A 15,321-nucleotide genomic window follows, 5' to 3' on the forward strand; every position below is an offset into this window, starting at 1 on the left:
TTGCAGAACTCCTAGCCAGCACCCCAACCCCTGGCCAGCCCATGGGCTTGCTGCCATGTCTTCCCCCCAGCAGTCACCCCCCTGCCCCAGTCCATGCAGCACTGGGTGACGGAGGGAGGAGCGGTGCCGTGGTGGTGCTGCGGTGTCTCGCTAGGTGAGCCGGGGTACGGGACGGCCGTTTCCTACTTGTCTTTAGCCAGGCACAAGGATGTCCACACCATCTTTCAGACCGCGGTGGGCCGAACCCTTTGCTGGTATTTCTTCTCCCATGATAATAAGGGAGGAACGCTTCTTTATGTAGCTTGCAATGCTCGCTCACAGAGAATCTGGACCTCTATCCCTGCTATTTTTCTGCTCCTGTTCCTTACTCTTACAATCGTGTCTGTAACAGAAGGCTCTTTGACAGCTGCATCCCCATCTGAAAACCTGCTGGTGTTTGGGGGGTGTCCCCACCTGACCAGCTTTGCAGTGCAGACCACCTGCCATTTTCCCACATGTTATACCTCAAAGTCCTTAAAAATGAGGGAATTCGCTTTCAGGAAATTTCCAGTGGCAGAATGCAGAGAGCTGGCCGTGTCCCCTGTGCCGTGCAGAGGGGAGCCAATTTTATCGTACAGCAGAGCATGCCGTAGCTTGAGCTGCGGGAGGAAGGGAAGAGGTGAGAAGCAGGAGAGGATGGACGGCAGCTTGATGGGATGAAGTAGCTGTGGTTTCGAGGCGGGAGGGGAACCCCACGCATTTTTGTAAGGGAAGACTTAGAGCAGTAGTATGGTAGTGGCCCACAGCTCAATTTCCAGCAATAATAAATTGGGCTGGAAAGGATATGACATCCCGAGCAAACAGCTGAGGAATGAGGCAGCCCAGTATTAGTGAATCCAGGTTTCTGTCTGTCATGGCCACGAAGGATGCATTTGCAGTAGGACAGGGAGCCGTCCACTGTTAGACGGAGAGAGAAGTAAAGATCATCCCGTGTACAATATAAATGTAAGTTGTTATTACTACTATTGCTATGTCAGCCGTAAACTGTTCCCACGAGAACAGAGATGCAACATCATTGAAAAAGAATGTCTTACTGTGAAATGGGCAGCAGAAACACTGTGGCATTATCTGCCGGGTAATGAATTTACCTTGGTGACAGATCATTATTCCCTCCCGCAAATGAACCAGATGAAGGACAGGAACGCAAGGATAACTCAGCAATACTTGTATTTTGCAGTCTTCTGAATAAAATAATAATAATAATAATAATAAAAAACAACAAAAAAAAAACCCACAACAAAACCAAACAAAACAAAACAACAAGTAGCCAGATATAAATGTAAGGATAGAGGAGCACAACATGTCAAGAAATATTGCCCGTGGCAAGATATGGGGAAGAAAGGAAATTTTCTTTCAGGTCTGTGTTAATATGGTATATGGACATCTAAGGCTTGGATTTCATCCCACCTAACATTAGGCATTAAAATGAGACACTAGCTATGAACCTAAAACCCTCACTCTCCCTCTATAATCAGCAGAGATACTTGGTCTTCTGGGAGTTCATCTCTCTCTCTGTTGAACCTCAGGGAGATTTAAAACTGAGATGTTTCAGGTTAATGCTGTAATTGCTCTGGACCTGAGATTCTGCTGCTTGAGGAAATCACCCACCCCTCTCCTGCTCATCCTGAAAAGCCGGAGTAGACAAAGAAAGAGGTTATTGCAAGAGCAAAGGTGGATCTAGTAGGGCACGTTGACTCTGTTGAATGATTTCTTCAGGGTCGAAGAGTGGGCAGTGTATCTACTGCCCACATGTACTTTCTTCCTTTTCTGTTTTTCTGTTGAATTCTAGAAAATGGGAGTTTCTTAGATAAATTATCATTTTAGAGAAGTGTTTATCTGCTCCGTGGAAGAATGTGTCTAGGGATGGGGCATACTGGCAGCAAGAACTTCCTCCTCAACTCCTCCAGTGAAGTTTTGTTCTAAACTGCCCAAATGAAGCCATTATTCAAAAGTAAAAATGTTCTGTTCCGTTTCTTGTTTTCATTCTTTCATGCGTCTGGGGACTAAACTGCTGTGAAAAAGAGCCCATTCTCACAGGATGTCTTGCCTAATTTTGCAGACGAGAGAGGTTCAGCTATTCCAATTACGATGAGATAAAAATCTGAAATGTTGGGATCACATCCATCCTGAGTTGAACTCTGAGCCTTCCAAAATCCATCCGTTATTATATTTTCCTTTATTTCAGTAACACAGGCAAAGGAAGAACAGAGAAGAAATGGATGTTTATGCGTTATAAACCATAATGGGTGGGTTTCCTTTTTACCTGAGTTGCTTTAGTTTAATGTAAAGGTCCCTGTGAGTGGAATTCCTTTTCCATTTTCCTTCTTTCTGCCTGCTCAACTGCTGCTCATCTGCAAAAGGTCTGCCTTTCATGTAAAGTCAGTCACGGTACAAAGTCTCATAGTTTACATGCAGAGTACTGTTAGAATGAGCCTGATGGCTCATCTTTATACCCAGAGCATGTCCAAGTTGCTGGAGGCAGCCTCCTGGGGTGAGACATCCCACCGTTGTCATCTCAATTCCTTGAGGCACCTCCCCTGGAACCACTATATCTGCCACACGTGGGATGCGCACATGAAATCAGATAAGGACTGAGAAGGTCCCTCTCCGCTCCTTCTGCTTACTTTGTTAATCTTGAATCATTCGAAATACAATTAGTGAACTCGGAGGCCCTCTTTGGGCTACAGTCTGAGCAGATTACACAGAGAAAATAAATCCGGTCGGTGTTCTGGCCTGACCTTGGCCTGAACCTGAGAAAGTGAATGCCCCTATCACACCAACATGTGTCTGTAGAAGTACAGTAAACACGAAAGGGGGTCATTGGCCCTCTCTGCTGTACAGTCCAAAGCCAGGAGTCTAGAGTTTTGGGCTGTTCGCCCAAGTACTTGTTAATAAATGTCCATTCTTAGTCTGTAAAGGAACGTAGATGAGGCATCCTGCCCTACAAAACACAAACTTAGAATAAAACAGAAAGAGAGTCTCAGTCATCATGTAGAGCTCTGCTGCTGGTCCCCATCCCCACATCCAGTAGTCTCTTTCCTCTGGACTTATGCTGCTAGTTTGGGACTTGGCTGGGAGAATTATCCACTAATGCGCTGTGGGTTCTCCACTGTTGTTTGTAAGCACAGTTGCCTGCCTAAACCCAAGTGCATCAGTCCTTGGGAGGTCTGTTGTGAAGTCTGTGGGTCTTCCTCTTCAATACTTGGAGGAGGCAGAGACCCAGCAGAGCCTGGGCAGAGCATGGGCTATGAGACAGGAGAGCCTGGATCACCCAGGGAGGGATGCTGTGTTGCTCCTAGGGGCATGCAGTACTTTTCCCGTGCATCTTCACACTCCCAGTGGAGTCAGTCAGAGGTGGATGAGGGGGTCACACGTTCCTTGTGGAGACTCATCGGTGCCTTTGCCAGTCATTCCACCTGTTTGTTCTTCCCTGGAGATGTCCTATGTAACTCAAGTGAAGTTGGTGCAGATCTTGGTAGCCATCCAGAGATTCTGTGCTCAGTGGAGGCACTTTGTTCTCTGCTAGCAGGCAATGAGGACAACCCTTTCAGATCCCAGCCCTCAGTATGCAGTGCCTCTATGGAGAGGATGGTGCTGCACTGGGTGTCACAGTTGTGTGGACAGGTGTTGTAAGCCCAGACTTGTTGGGCGCATTGTGTTTGCCTACAGAGGCCTAATCTACGTCCATAAGCGTAAAATGTTGTGCTCTAGGTCTTGTGCAAGCTTGATGTGTCATCCCTAGACAAGCATTAATGTGCTTCCAGACTCATCCCTTTCTGTCTTCTCTGCCACCAGTGTATCAGAACTTTATTCCAGAGACTTACCTCTGTTGCTGCCCAGGGTGAGACAGCCCAGACACTGCTGGAGAGAAGACCATCTTCCGTGCAGGTATCTCTCAGGGTGGCCCTAATGGAACTTCATGAGCCCAGTAACATGGACAGTCAAGGACAGACTGTATGGGTGTTGTCATGCCATGGCCAGTGGAAGGTCTCTTCCCTCCCCAGCCACAAAGATAACTAACGTGTAAACCTAGTGGAAGTCAGTCTGCTTGAGACTAAAATCATCCAAGTTAGGAGATTATTGTTCTGTACAAAGAATAGAGGAGTAACAGCCTTCTGGAGAGAAAACTCCAAGCAATATAACGGAAAGGACAATGAGTAAATAGAGCAACATGATTTGCATGGGGTTTATTGTGAATTAAAGTTTGCTCAGTGGTGGTGTCAGCAGAGGAGATGTAAGAAGCAACTCTAAAGGGAGAAGAAAGCCCGTGGGGAAAGGTGGAGCTGGCTAATCCTTGTGACTTAGCTTCCATGCCCAGCAACCTTATTTTCGTGTCACATTTACACTATCTAATCTTCAGCAGATACTTCTACAGCTTCCATTATCGTGGTGTCCAGCCAGAGTCTTTCAAAAGTGCTTTGGTGTGAAGAGAGAGTGGTGCCGGGAAGGGAGGATGAGAGGAAGCAGCTGATGAAGTGGTCAGGGTTTGTGTCGATATCGCCCAGCAAAGCGGGGCAGGAAAGCTGCCCGCCCTGGCCTGACCCTGGCCCCGGCCCCATCAGCTCCTCCTGAACGCTGGGCTTTTCTAGAGAATTCTACCGTATGCTCTGGATACGTGGATTATTCCTGTAACTATAAACTAACATGCAAATTAGAAAAAAATACCCAACACCTCTTTTATAGCCCCCTAATTCTGTGTCCAGAGGGCTTCAGACTCCCTCGGTTCGGCTCCGAGCGTGTCTGCAGAGTAACCTTGGAGGGTACAGTTAGCTACCACCAGCTGAGGGAGGGTTTTATAGATCCTAGAATAATTACAGCATCGCTGAGTCTAGCTGTATAATTTCTTGGCAATATACTAATTAAAACTAGATATTTACACACAACGCTTATTTAAACTTAAGACTTATTTAGAAGAACCTGCATACTTATAGTAACTATATATCATGGCTTTATTGAGGACCGTGTTTTTCATGTAGATTGAATTCTCGAGCGCTGTTATTAACATAAATGAGCACACGGCTTTATATGCAGGACTGAATACTTCCAGGGCATCTGAATCATCCTGGTATTTCATTTCACCATCTAAAATTATTTTAAAAACACTACATTTTTTTAAGTCCCTGTATTATGGCAATTAGAAATCGCTCTGTGTTTGCTAGGAACAGAGTCGAGCAGAGCTGAGTGTTGAACGTGATGAACAGCGTTAGGAGCTCAAAGAAAAGTCAGATGCATGTCGACACTTATCAAAGCTGTTCTGCTGCTCAGAATGACTGTTCGTGATACTTGTTTCATGATAAACTTCCCCAGAACACGATGTTACTGGAAAAAAAATGATCCACTCTGAGAAATACGCAGGTGACACAGTTGAGTCAGCAGCTTGCAGCAGTGACACAGGCTTACGTTTATGAAAATCCCCACTGAACTTTTGTCTCCTGCGTGCGTGTGTCAGAGCCTTAAAATCTGTCGCCACAAAAGTGTCCCGTTTCTTGTGCTCACTTGCGAGCTGTTTAAGCTAACAAAAACCTTCCCACCGCCCCGACGAAGAGGTAGAGTCCTGAGCCTGAAAGTCTCAACAGCCACGAAACTTTCCTCTTTCATAAGTAATTCACCGTATAAATGTTAGTATCTCCGGTGACCACTGATACCTCTGGGGAAACGATAAACATGGAAAAATAACAGACCACTGTGGAAACCAGAAAATCCTACCTCCCGTATGAGAGGGTTTAATTATTGAAGTCGCAAGCGTTTCCCCGTGCACAAGCATCTCGGCATTCATAGGTGGAAAGTACCTCATGCTGTGTTTGAAATATCAACTGGATTTAAAAGAAGGCTTTGTGCTTCTCCACGGACCTTTCTTAGCCTCCTGCAGATGGTCCCTATTGCTGAAAAGAGACATGACTTGTGAGACGGGGAGACCTCCGTGCCGTTTTTTCGTGCTGCTCTAATCCTGCTTTATACCCATAAAGGACTTCAGTCCTTAAGCCCTTACCCTCTTTCTCCTAAATATTAAAATTATTTTCCTGAGTGTCATACCGTATTAAAGCAGAATGAAAATGGGTTTAACAATTGCTGGCATGGGGCTTCTGTACAGCATGTGTGTCACAAATCATGTCACTTTTCAGCAATAGGGCTGCTGCCAGCGGGAGGCTCAGAAATGCTCATGTTAATCAAAAATTTTAATTTCAAATCAAATTGACAGTTTACACATGGTGAGAAATGCTTCTCACCATGTGATATTTCAGTATGCTACACTGGGCAAAATGGGTGCACTTTCCTGTTAAGAATTTTGACTGCAGTATCTGCAAATTTATGGGTTTCAGTGTATTGGGTATGGTGAGTAGTTGATCTAAGGGAGCCCCTTGGAGAATAGGAGACAGAAGGGTTTTCATGCAGCCTGGCACTGGTGAGCCGCTGTTGGCACATGCTGCTGGAGAAATGACAGGTATTCAATAAACATCACTATGGTTAAGAGGAAGATTTAAAGGAGGGAGGGGCTGCAGTGCTATAAACAGGATTTGAAACAAATGTGCTTATTTCAGCCCGCGATTAGTCTGAACACCTAAGTATTCCACACCAGTTTTTTGCATATCCTTACACTTATTTTCGCACTGATGTTCTTCAGACAGCATCAACCATAATATTTATGGCATTAATACTGTAGCTAAACTCTAGTTTGCAGTAGTGTAAACCCGAGTAAACGCTAAAATTCAGGAGGCAAAATTTTGGTTGATACTTGATGAGGAGTAAGAGGAGCAAGGACAGTCGATGGAGGGTGGGCGATCTGCTCCAGACAAACGAGTCACAGAAACAGGTGTTTTCAGGCTGTACCAGGATTATGATGCTGACATCAAAAAATGACCAGCTGAAAAGACATTATCCTTACTTTATTCTCTTCAGGAAGTTTTTCAGCTCTTGGAGGGAGGTCCTGACATTAATGTGATGCCTAGCTCATGACATTGGAGCTTTCATTTTAAAAGGGCCTTGCAGGAATGGGGACAGCTGTACCCACCGTCTCGTATCTCCCCCTCAGGTGCCCGTATGTGTCATTCGCCTGCCAGGGTGAGAGGGTGGGTGGGTGGGCACCCACTGGCTGGCAGCCCGAGGAGCGCCCTGCAGCAGCACATGCTGTCAGCATCCCTGGGAAGCTCCGGGAAACCGGGTGGTATCTCTGGGCTCATTTGGACATTGAGTCATGCTTCGAACTGCGAAGCCAAACCGGCAGTATCACCGCAGACCTGGAGATCACAGCTGTCATTGCTCTTGTAACCAGGCTTGATACGAAAATATGAAGATAAATAACTCCTTCATATTATTGTTTTCAGGGAGGCAGGCTTTTCTTTTTATTACTCTTTTTATTGTTGGATGCCATAAATATTCCCGCATGATTATCCCAGGGTAGATTTCATCTCGTTTACTTCGAAAGGCTTTTGAGGAGCGCATTATTTTATAAGCTGCCAAATGAGTATGACCATTTATAATGATTTTTCTTCTTTTCTTTAATATTTGCTTTTTGGATTGAGGACCTGAAACAGAAATATGCTAATTTAAGACATCTGTTGTTTTTCAAGCTATAGGCCCCTGTCGGTATTAATACAGTTAGTTTATTTATCAAATTTGGTATCTGGTAAAGAGGGAGATTCTTAATTTTTATCATTATATCGAAAAACTGTATTTAACTGATTTCTCACCCACATGAGTACCGAAAAGTACCCCAAAATGTTAAGAGTCATCAGAAATGAAAAACCGCACCAGACATCTTAGATCTTGGAATGGTTTCCATCACACAAGGTCCTTAACATGAACTTGAAGGGCTTTCAACGTTTCAAGACCTTTGTCTTCAAGAGAAAGGAGCTATCCTTGTGCCCTCCACTCGGACGAAACCTGACATGATTGATTCCGATCTGTGATCGGTTCATTAACGTTAATAAGTTGCCATTAATTCCACTATCTCTGCACTTAAATACAAAATGAGCTGAATCTCCTCAGAGCTGAAGCTTCTGTGGATCCGTGCAGGATGGGTCAAGCTGCTGGTGACACAGCCAGCCTGATGCCACATTTGCTCTGGTCCACATTTATTAATTTGCAACCGACTCTGGAGCACAATATGACACATATTGAGATAATGATTAGGCGTTGTTATTATTAGAGATTCGAACACGGCGTGAGTATGAACGGCGCCGCGCAGCGAGACGTTAGATGCGTGTTTCTGTTCTGATTCACCTCGGGAGAACGGCCGTGGTGGCGGTTCGGGTGGATTCCCTAGCGAAGGCGTGAGAGTCCTGTCTCCGAGCCACCTCCCAGCGCCTTGAGATGTTGATTCCCGATGGCCACCAAGAGTGTCCAAACCGTACGGAAAGGGAACGGCACTTGAGCGCTGGCGTCAGAAGCGCACCCACCAAAACTAGCAGCACGTCGCAATTCTAGTTACAGACTTTTTAGCTAAAAGCCAAAAAGGCAAATCATTTACCAGTGGTTTTGCATGTTGTGAAGGGTTAACAAAACTTTCATTATCACACTCTATTAAGCCAGGACCAGGAAACAATTTCTAATCAACACTCAGATCTGGACAGGGATTGTGCAGTCTTTTGTAGGAGGCCTCAGATCTGTGTTCTCTATTCTCACATGCTCACTTCCAGCTGTTGTCATTGAAATCCCACATAATCTCCCCGGGTCAAAGGGCAGTCATCCATGACTGCCGCTGTTAGGAGGTTATGCTGATTTCTGTTGTCAAATATTGGCCCTTTTCTCTTTCAATCACTCCCATTCTACTTTTTTTTAACAAGAAAGATCCAGCCTAGAATTGTATTACATGACTTTAAAGTCTTAAAAGTGTTCCTCTATTGTACTAACACGACATGCCCTGGACGGTCTAATCCATCCTGCTATGGGCCACAAAGAAAGTTCTGGTGCTTCTTAAAACCTCAGCCAAAGGCAGGTAGGCGAGCCGGAAAGAATAACGGCGTATGTGACGTGTGGCCCAGCAGTTGTTTCGTAAGAAAATGTGTAATTTGTCCAAGGTGAGCTATTGCTGCAGCATTAAAATTAAATCGGAAATTACAAGCCAAAATAGAAGTGGGAGCATTTGTCAGGGAAGAAGAGAGGTTTCTGTATCGCCTTTAATGTATAACATCTTGCTTAGCTCTTCTACAAAAAGTCCACGAATTAAAAATGTGGTATAATTTACCATCTAAGGTTTATAATTTAGGCATTTAGGTGACTACCGTGTCCCCGTGTCTGTGCAGAGGGATGTGTTCTGGAAGGGAACGCAGTCGCATGGCTGGGTCAGCCCAGGCTTAATAAACTCACCTTCCAATTAAGCAGAGTGTAAACGTTACGAAGGTCTTGCCTGAATCACACGTATCCTGTCCTTTCATTTCTGCTGGAGAACGTAGATTAGGACTAGCTCTGTCACTCCCATCGTCCTCAGCCGGTGCAGCCATGGAATGGCTAATCTTTTGGGAGTCCTCAGGGTGGTCTGGGTTCCTCTGATCTTTGAGGTCCCTTCCAACCTTAACCATTCTACGATTCTATGATAACATCCCCTCTCTCAAGGCCTGCATGCGCTGTGTGATATGGACATTAATTTTCTAATCAATATTATTGCCCCACGTTGTTCGTGAAACATGGGATTATCTAGATAGAGGATAAAACCAAAAGGAATCAAGTTGTACTTTGAGCAGAGAGGGCTTTTCTTTTAATCAGGCATTTGGTTAAGATAATAGGCTTGAGACCCTAATTGATTATTACTATTTTAAGGCTTTAAGATGGCTATGTATAGGGAGATACTGAACATGATGAAGGCTTTAGAAACGGCTTTGGCTCTAGTTTGGGGGACTTGTGTAATTTCAAAACACTGAGAAGGAATCAAAGTCTCCCAAAAAGCTGTTCTCCAAAGCTTAATACGTTGTCACACAGACTGTAGTGGAAGAGAAATAACTGGATTTGAACTTTTTCGTCTTCAAAGGAGTAACTCTTCCCCTTTTTCTTTAAGCTTGGATTGCAGGAAAACAGCTGTATCTCTGTTTAGAAAATACCTTGTGTATTTATGGTGCAATCTAACTATTTTATAATAAAAATAATACTGTCGGATTACACAAGGAGGCCTGCTAATTAAATAACAATAATACCTCGAGCACCTTGAAAACATCTTCTGATATTCAATTAAGGAACAATAACCCAATGAACTTTAACCTATAGACCATATTCAGACTTTCTACATAAAAGTAATTGCATCAGTCATGATTTTCTCAAGCTACAACACAAGCTCTTGATTGGTAGCTCAACGTCTGAGACTCCTTTTTACAGCATTAATTGGGAAAGCAGACAATACTCTCCCTGTAAACTAGATTTTAGGACGAAGGTTAGTTGCCTTTGTACACGTTTACTCATTGAAATAGGAATGTTTGCTTAATAATTCAAAACAAATAGCATTAGACAACAAGTCCTAATCCTGATTTCTCCTCTGCCAGTGTAAATTAGGAGAAAATTAGGTGAAACTCTATTTGATAGGCGTAGAAAGACTTGTTGAAAACTTCTTTGAGATCAGAATTAGGCTCCAGCAATTCAAGCCTTTCCTTCTGGCTTCTTTACTGGGATCGAAAAGAAAAAGATGTAAATCATATTATGAATTTTCTCCCCAATTAAAGTAGTCATCAAGTTATGGAAAGATGTTTTTCATGTGGTACTTGTTACGAGAGTGTTGCATCTCATTTATACACTATACCAAACGTGGGATTGGGTAGTGGCCTGTTATTTATTAGTTAGTGGCTTATCTGCTTTATTCAATTTGGTCTTATTAGCCTGGGTTTTTTTCTTTCTTGAGGGAAAAACGATCATCCTTACAAGCCAAAGTGAGGTCTTGTGTAATAAGCTAATTCCTAGCTGGACCTAGACTTGGGTTGAAGGCAACGATTCAACAATACACTTAAATACCTGCTGAACTTTGTCAGCCCATCTTTATTTGGCGGGGCAAATAAGCATATGCTTTAGTCAAGCATGTGATTAAAATTAATCACGTGCTCTAACTGCTTTGCTGAGTCAGGGCCTGCCTTGGCGAGCCAGGTGTCTTCATTTATACCCAGAATTTCAGTGAATGAGTTCCGTTGGTTTTTTATAAAGTGAGAAAATATTCTCTCATCCTCATTTTGAACACCTGCTTCACTACCAAATTGTGACTGCCACACAAAGCTGCAAAGATAACCTGATCATATACAGCAATTTCATGTCCTATCTTTGGGATATTTAGCAAAAGTATCACAGTGCACGTATTTCAGTAAAGTGCCATATGAAAAGTAAATCTTGCAAGCTTTCAAGGCGTTTAATCATCTTTTCAGGAAAGGAGCTCTTTAATGCTCACATCTGCATATGTAACTGCTTGACTTTACCTATTTTTTTTTCTCAGTCAGAATTAAGTGGAACAGCCAAATTGATATATTTTTGCATTTTGACCCCTGTTAATAGGCAAAAAATGTTTCCTTCACATATTTCGTCAATCCTGCTATTTCCCAGTCATTCTCTTTTTACACGTCTGGCTGCCTTGTCCTGTTTCTCTCATTTTCTCGTTGCACTGTTATCACAGCTCCACAAAAGCTACAGTCTCAGGCCTGGATTTTGCAAATCCTCAAGCATCCAGGCAAACCTTTAAACTTTCATGGAGTTCTACTGAACTGCGAATTCACAGACCAACCGTGTATCAAAAAGAGATCAAGATACGACTCTAAGCCAAGGGCATTACTTTTATGGGTATCAAGATATTATTAATGATTGGCGAGTAGAGCCCCTGATTTCCTAATGTTTATAAGCAAATAACAAATTGGGAGAATTGTGAAATTCACTTTACATTTGTGAAATGTTTATTTTCAGTATTGAAGGATGAAAATCTAATCAGTCTTGTTCTGTGCTGTCGTTTAATGATTACTGTTGCATGTACACACATAAGAAATGTTCCTACAGAAGTAAGTGGACGTTTGAAGGATACCCAGTAAAATAGGAATAATGAAGTTGCCAGGCCCAAGCTGACTTATTCAACATGTCTCATGCTCTGCAGGACCCTGAGAGCTAGAATGTATTTAAAACCTTACTGCAGCATTTTCATTTCTGGTTTTTCCTGTGTTTGCTAGGTTAAGGTAACGCGGTTAGCCGTGCAACGATCCTGGTTTTATCAGGTGATTACAAAGGTCTCTAGACTTACCCTCACAGATGTCCTACTGTAGCTGTGATTTGTTTTTCACTTCTATATTTAAATTTCACCTTCACTCTTCGTGTGGTAGGAACCTGCCTGGGAAATGCAGGTGGAAGTGGACACCAGAGCAGAGCCAGTATGGTGCACCGTGGAAAACCAACACGTGACAGATGTTCGTAGCATTGCTGAATGCACTTCTGGAAGTTGCTCAGATACTGCCGTGATGAGCACAGTATGAGAAGTTACATAGCATAGACTGGCATCCCTACCAAGGGCTCTGCGGAGTAGTAAGCGCACTGGCCCTGATCCAGCAAGGCACTTAAGCATATGCTTAATTTTAGGCACATGAGTGGTTTCAGTGAAGACCTAAGAGAATTATTTTTAATTCACAGATCATTTAATTCAATAGGCAGGTCTGCTGCAGCATATGAAAAGTAGATCTTCATATTAAAAATACTTGGGAAATTGTCAGTGAACGAACGTTGCGTATGGCCAGCAACCATTTCTAAAAAGCAGAATGATGTAGTCATCACCTTTATTATGATAAAACAGAAAGCAGATCAGGCAAAAGCATTTACAATTATCTGAGAGCCACTTCTAAGTTAAAAATAAGGAAAAATGAAAGCTTGTAAGAACATTTTTTCATTTGAAGTAGAGAAAAATTTATTCTCTTGATGTAAATAAAAACCTTGTTTGCAGATTGAGGAATTTGTTTGTGTTGAATTTCAGCATCAATTTCAATATTTTATAGTACATTTATCTACAGCTGGAGCATGACAGATTTGTGTATATTTATATGTTTGTGTACATAATACATATGTATACACACATACACAAGGATGCCCAAAGATATACATATACACAGTTTGAAAACTCATCATTATTGCTGAAGTATAAAAACATGCCTGATGTAGAAACTTGTCTCAAGTCTGTTAGCTTAGCGACTGCATTCATCTGGCACCGTAGGATCCTCACAGAAACAGGGAAGTTCTTCTGTGCAGGAGCAGAATTCGCCGACATCTTGGGTGGAGATGCACGGCCGACCTCCCTCCAGATCTCTCCCAAACTTTTCCCTGACGCTTTCCCTGACATGTCACCCTCTGTAGTCCTGCACACAAGATGTATGTATTTTACTTCCCATTCTGCAGGTAGAAATGGCAATGGGATGTGTTTTGTTTTAAATAACCCCAAAAGAAAGCCAGGAGAAGAAATATGCAGCTTGCATTAGCCATATTGCTCTGGTCGCTATGGGAAGGTGCACTGGTATTGCCATGATGAGCGCGGGGTACGGTAGGATACACCAAACATAGGGAAATTGTACTGACCCTAACAATTAACAACGGAGCAGATGGTGCCCCTGCAGAACATTCAATATTATATGTGTGCGTGAGCTGGAATCAGTGACTCTAAGTAGGACAACCTAAAAAGGTATGCCACTTATCCTGTGGACACGTAGGACTTTACAGTTCTTTTAATAATCCCTTTATCCTGAGATTTCTCCTTCGACTCTGATTTCAGAAGCAGGAGGTCAGTCTGGCCCACTAGCTGCAGATCTCTCACTGAAGTGCAGATACGTCCCGCCTGAACTGCCGCCTCCCGCTCCGCACACTTACACTGGGTTGCAGCCCGAAAGCTGCTCCTTTTGTGATTGATCATACCCGTGAAAATTAAATGAACATTTGGTGGTAGGCATGTTTTCAGAGAAGAAGGAAAATACTGTTATGTAAAGTGTAATAACATTTTGAAACCAAGTGTAGAGGCATTTCTTGCACGAGGGAGGCGAGCGTGGAAGTGTACGCCCTGGTTCCTAAAGACAGTCCAAAGCTCAAAGTTAATACTTTTCTTATGCAGAGATTCATTTTTTCTTTTCAAAAGCTAGTTTTAAATGTTAGGAATTCTTTTTGTGGGAAAGGCATTAATTTAGGCTTTTTTAACCAGCTGCTATTTTAAGATTTCCCCAGTGTAACCCTAGAAAATGAAGAGTACATCTTTAAATCTTGTTTTGTTTGAATGAATGGGTAGATAATCCTGATCAGATGTTTCTTTAGAGAATAATGTTTAAAACGATTATGGAACTTAGCTGTCCTGTCTGTTTCCTAGGTACAGTATTTTCATTTCAATTGTGAAGTCATTAGGGGTCATCCAAGGTAACGGTTTATTAAAATAGTCCTCTTTGTTTCAGATTTCCTGTTGAGATGCTTTAACATGTAAAAATCTCCCTGCTGATGTGTCATGTTAGCTTTCCTAACCTCCAGATAGAAACCACAAAGCAGCCTACATAGCTGTATGACTAGTTACCCACCTACATAAACAATAATTACTGCTAAGTGGGAAATTAGATGTCACATTTTAAGTCTAAATGAAATAAAGTATTGGAGAATACTGTCATTAAATGCTTAAAGCTAATCGCAGCTCTCTCACTCTGTTTGTTTTGTAGGACATTTGGGCTTCCAGGACAGTTTTGTCACATCAGGTGTTTTCAGTGTGACTGAGCTAGTAAGAGTCTCACAAAGTAAGTATCATTTTGTGGCCGGTTTATGTGGTTTCTGCAATCCCAGTTTTTTTTCTCTGATTCTTATCGTGCCCCTTCCCTAATTCAGAAGCAGTGTCTTGAAAACTGAGTGTCTCTTCTCCTCTATTCTCGCCAGTGGAGAGTGTTTATGTGCCACATCTTTTAAAGTGGGGAAATAAAATTTCATAATTTAAAAAAGTAAATAAAAAAAATTTTAATTCTGCAAACTTGCACGGGCAAGTCAATAAGCTCATCCAGCACCCAGCTGAAAATGGGCAGACTCTATGTCAGAGTGCAGATAAATGCCTGCAAAGATCAGCTTACCCAGTGAGTCCTTTGCAGGACCCAAGGACTTTATCTTAACCAGACCTCTAAAAATTACGTGATCTCTACGCATAAGCCCGGAAATTTTCTTACGCCACTTTTGCATGCTGTTTTCATCCGTGCCGTGTGTACATGTGTTTGTACACCTGCGAGTCAATGAACTCGTTAATAATGCCAACGACTGTACCAGCTTCAGCTCTGACAGTCTCAGTTGTGCGGAGACATGCACCTTGACTTTGCAAGGCCTGCGTTTTCCATTAACTGT

At 42.8% G+C, this 15,321-nt stretch overlaps 1 protein-coding gene across 2 annotated transcripts in view; it reads left to right on the top strand.

Annotated features, from left to right (window-relative positions):
- The window catches only part of NFIA (nuclear factor I A), a 247,803-nt gene that overhangs the window by 148,627 nt on the left and 83,855 nt on the right, over positions 1 to 15,321 (top strand). For both annotated transcript variants that reach the window (XM_086617088.1, XM_086617089.1), the window contains exon 4: positions 14,658 to 14,732. In XM_086617088.1, the coding sequence (XP_086473214.1) occupies positions 14,658 to 14,732 (75 nt within the window). The remainder of the gene's footprint in view (positions 1 to 14,657; positions 14,733 to 15,321) is intronic.

This window comes from Tauraco erythrolophus, chromosome 10 (assembly GCF_009769465.1).
Source record: "Tauraco erythrolophus isolate bTauEry1 chromosome 10, bTauEry1.pri, whole genome shotgun sequence".
Lineage (NCBI taxonomy): Eukaryota > Metazoa > Chordata > Aves > Musophagiformes > Musophagidae > Tauraco > Tauraco erythrolophus.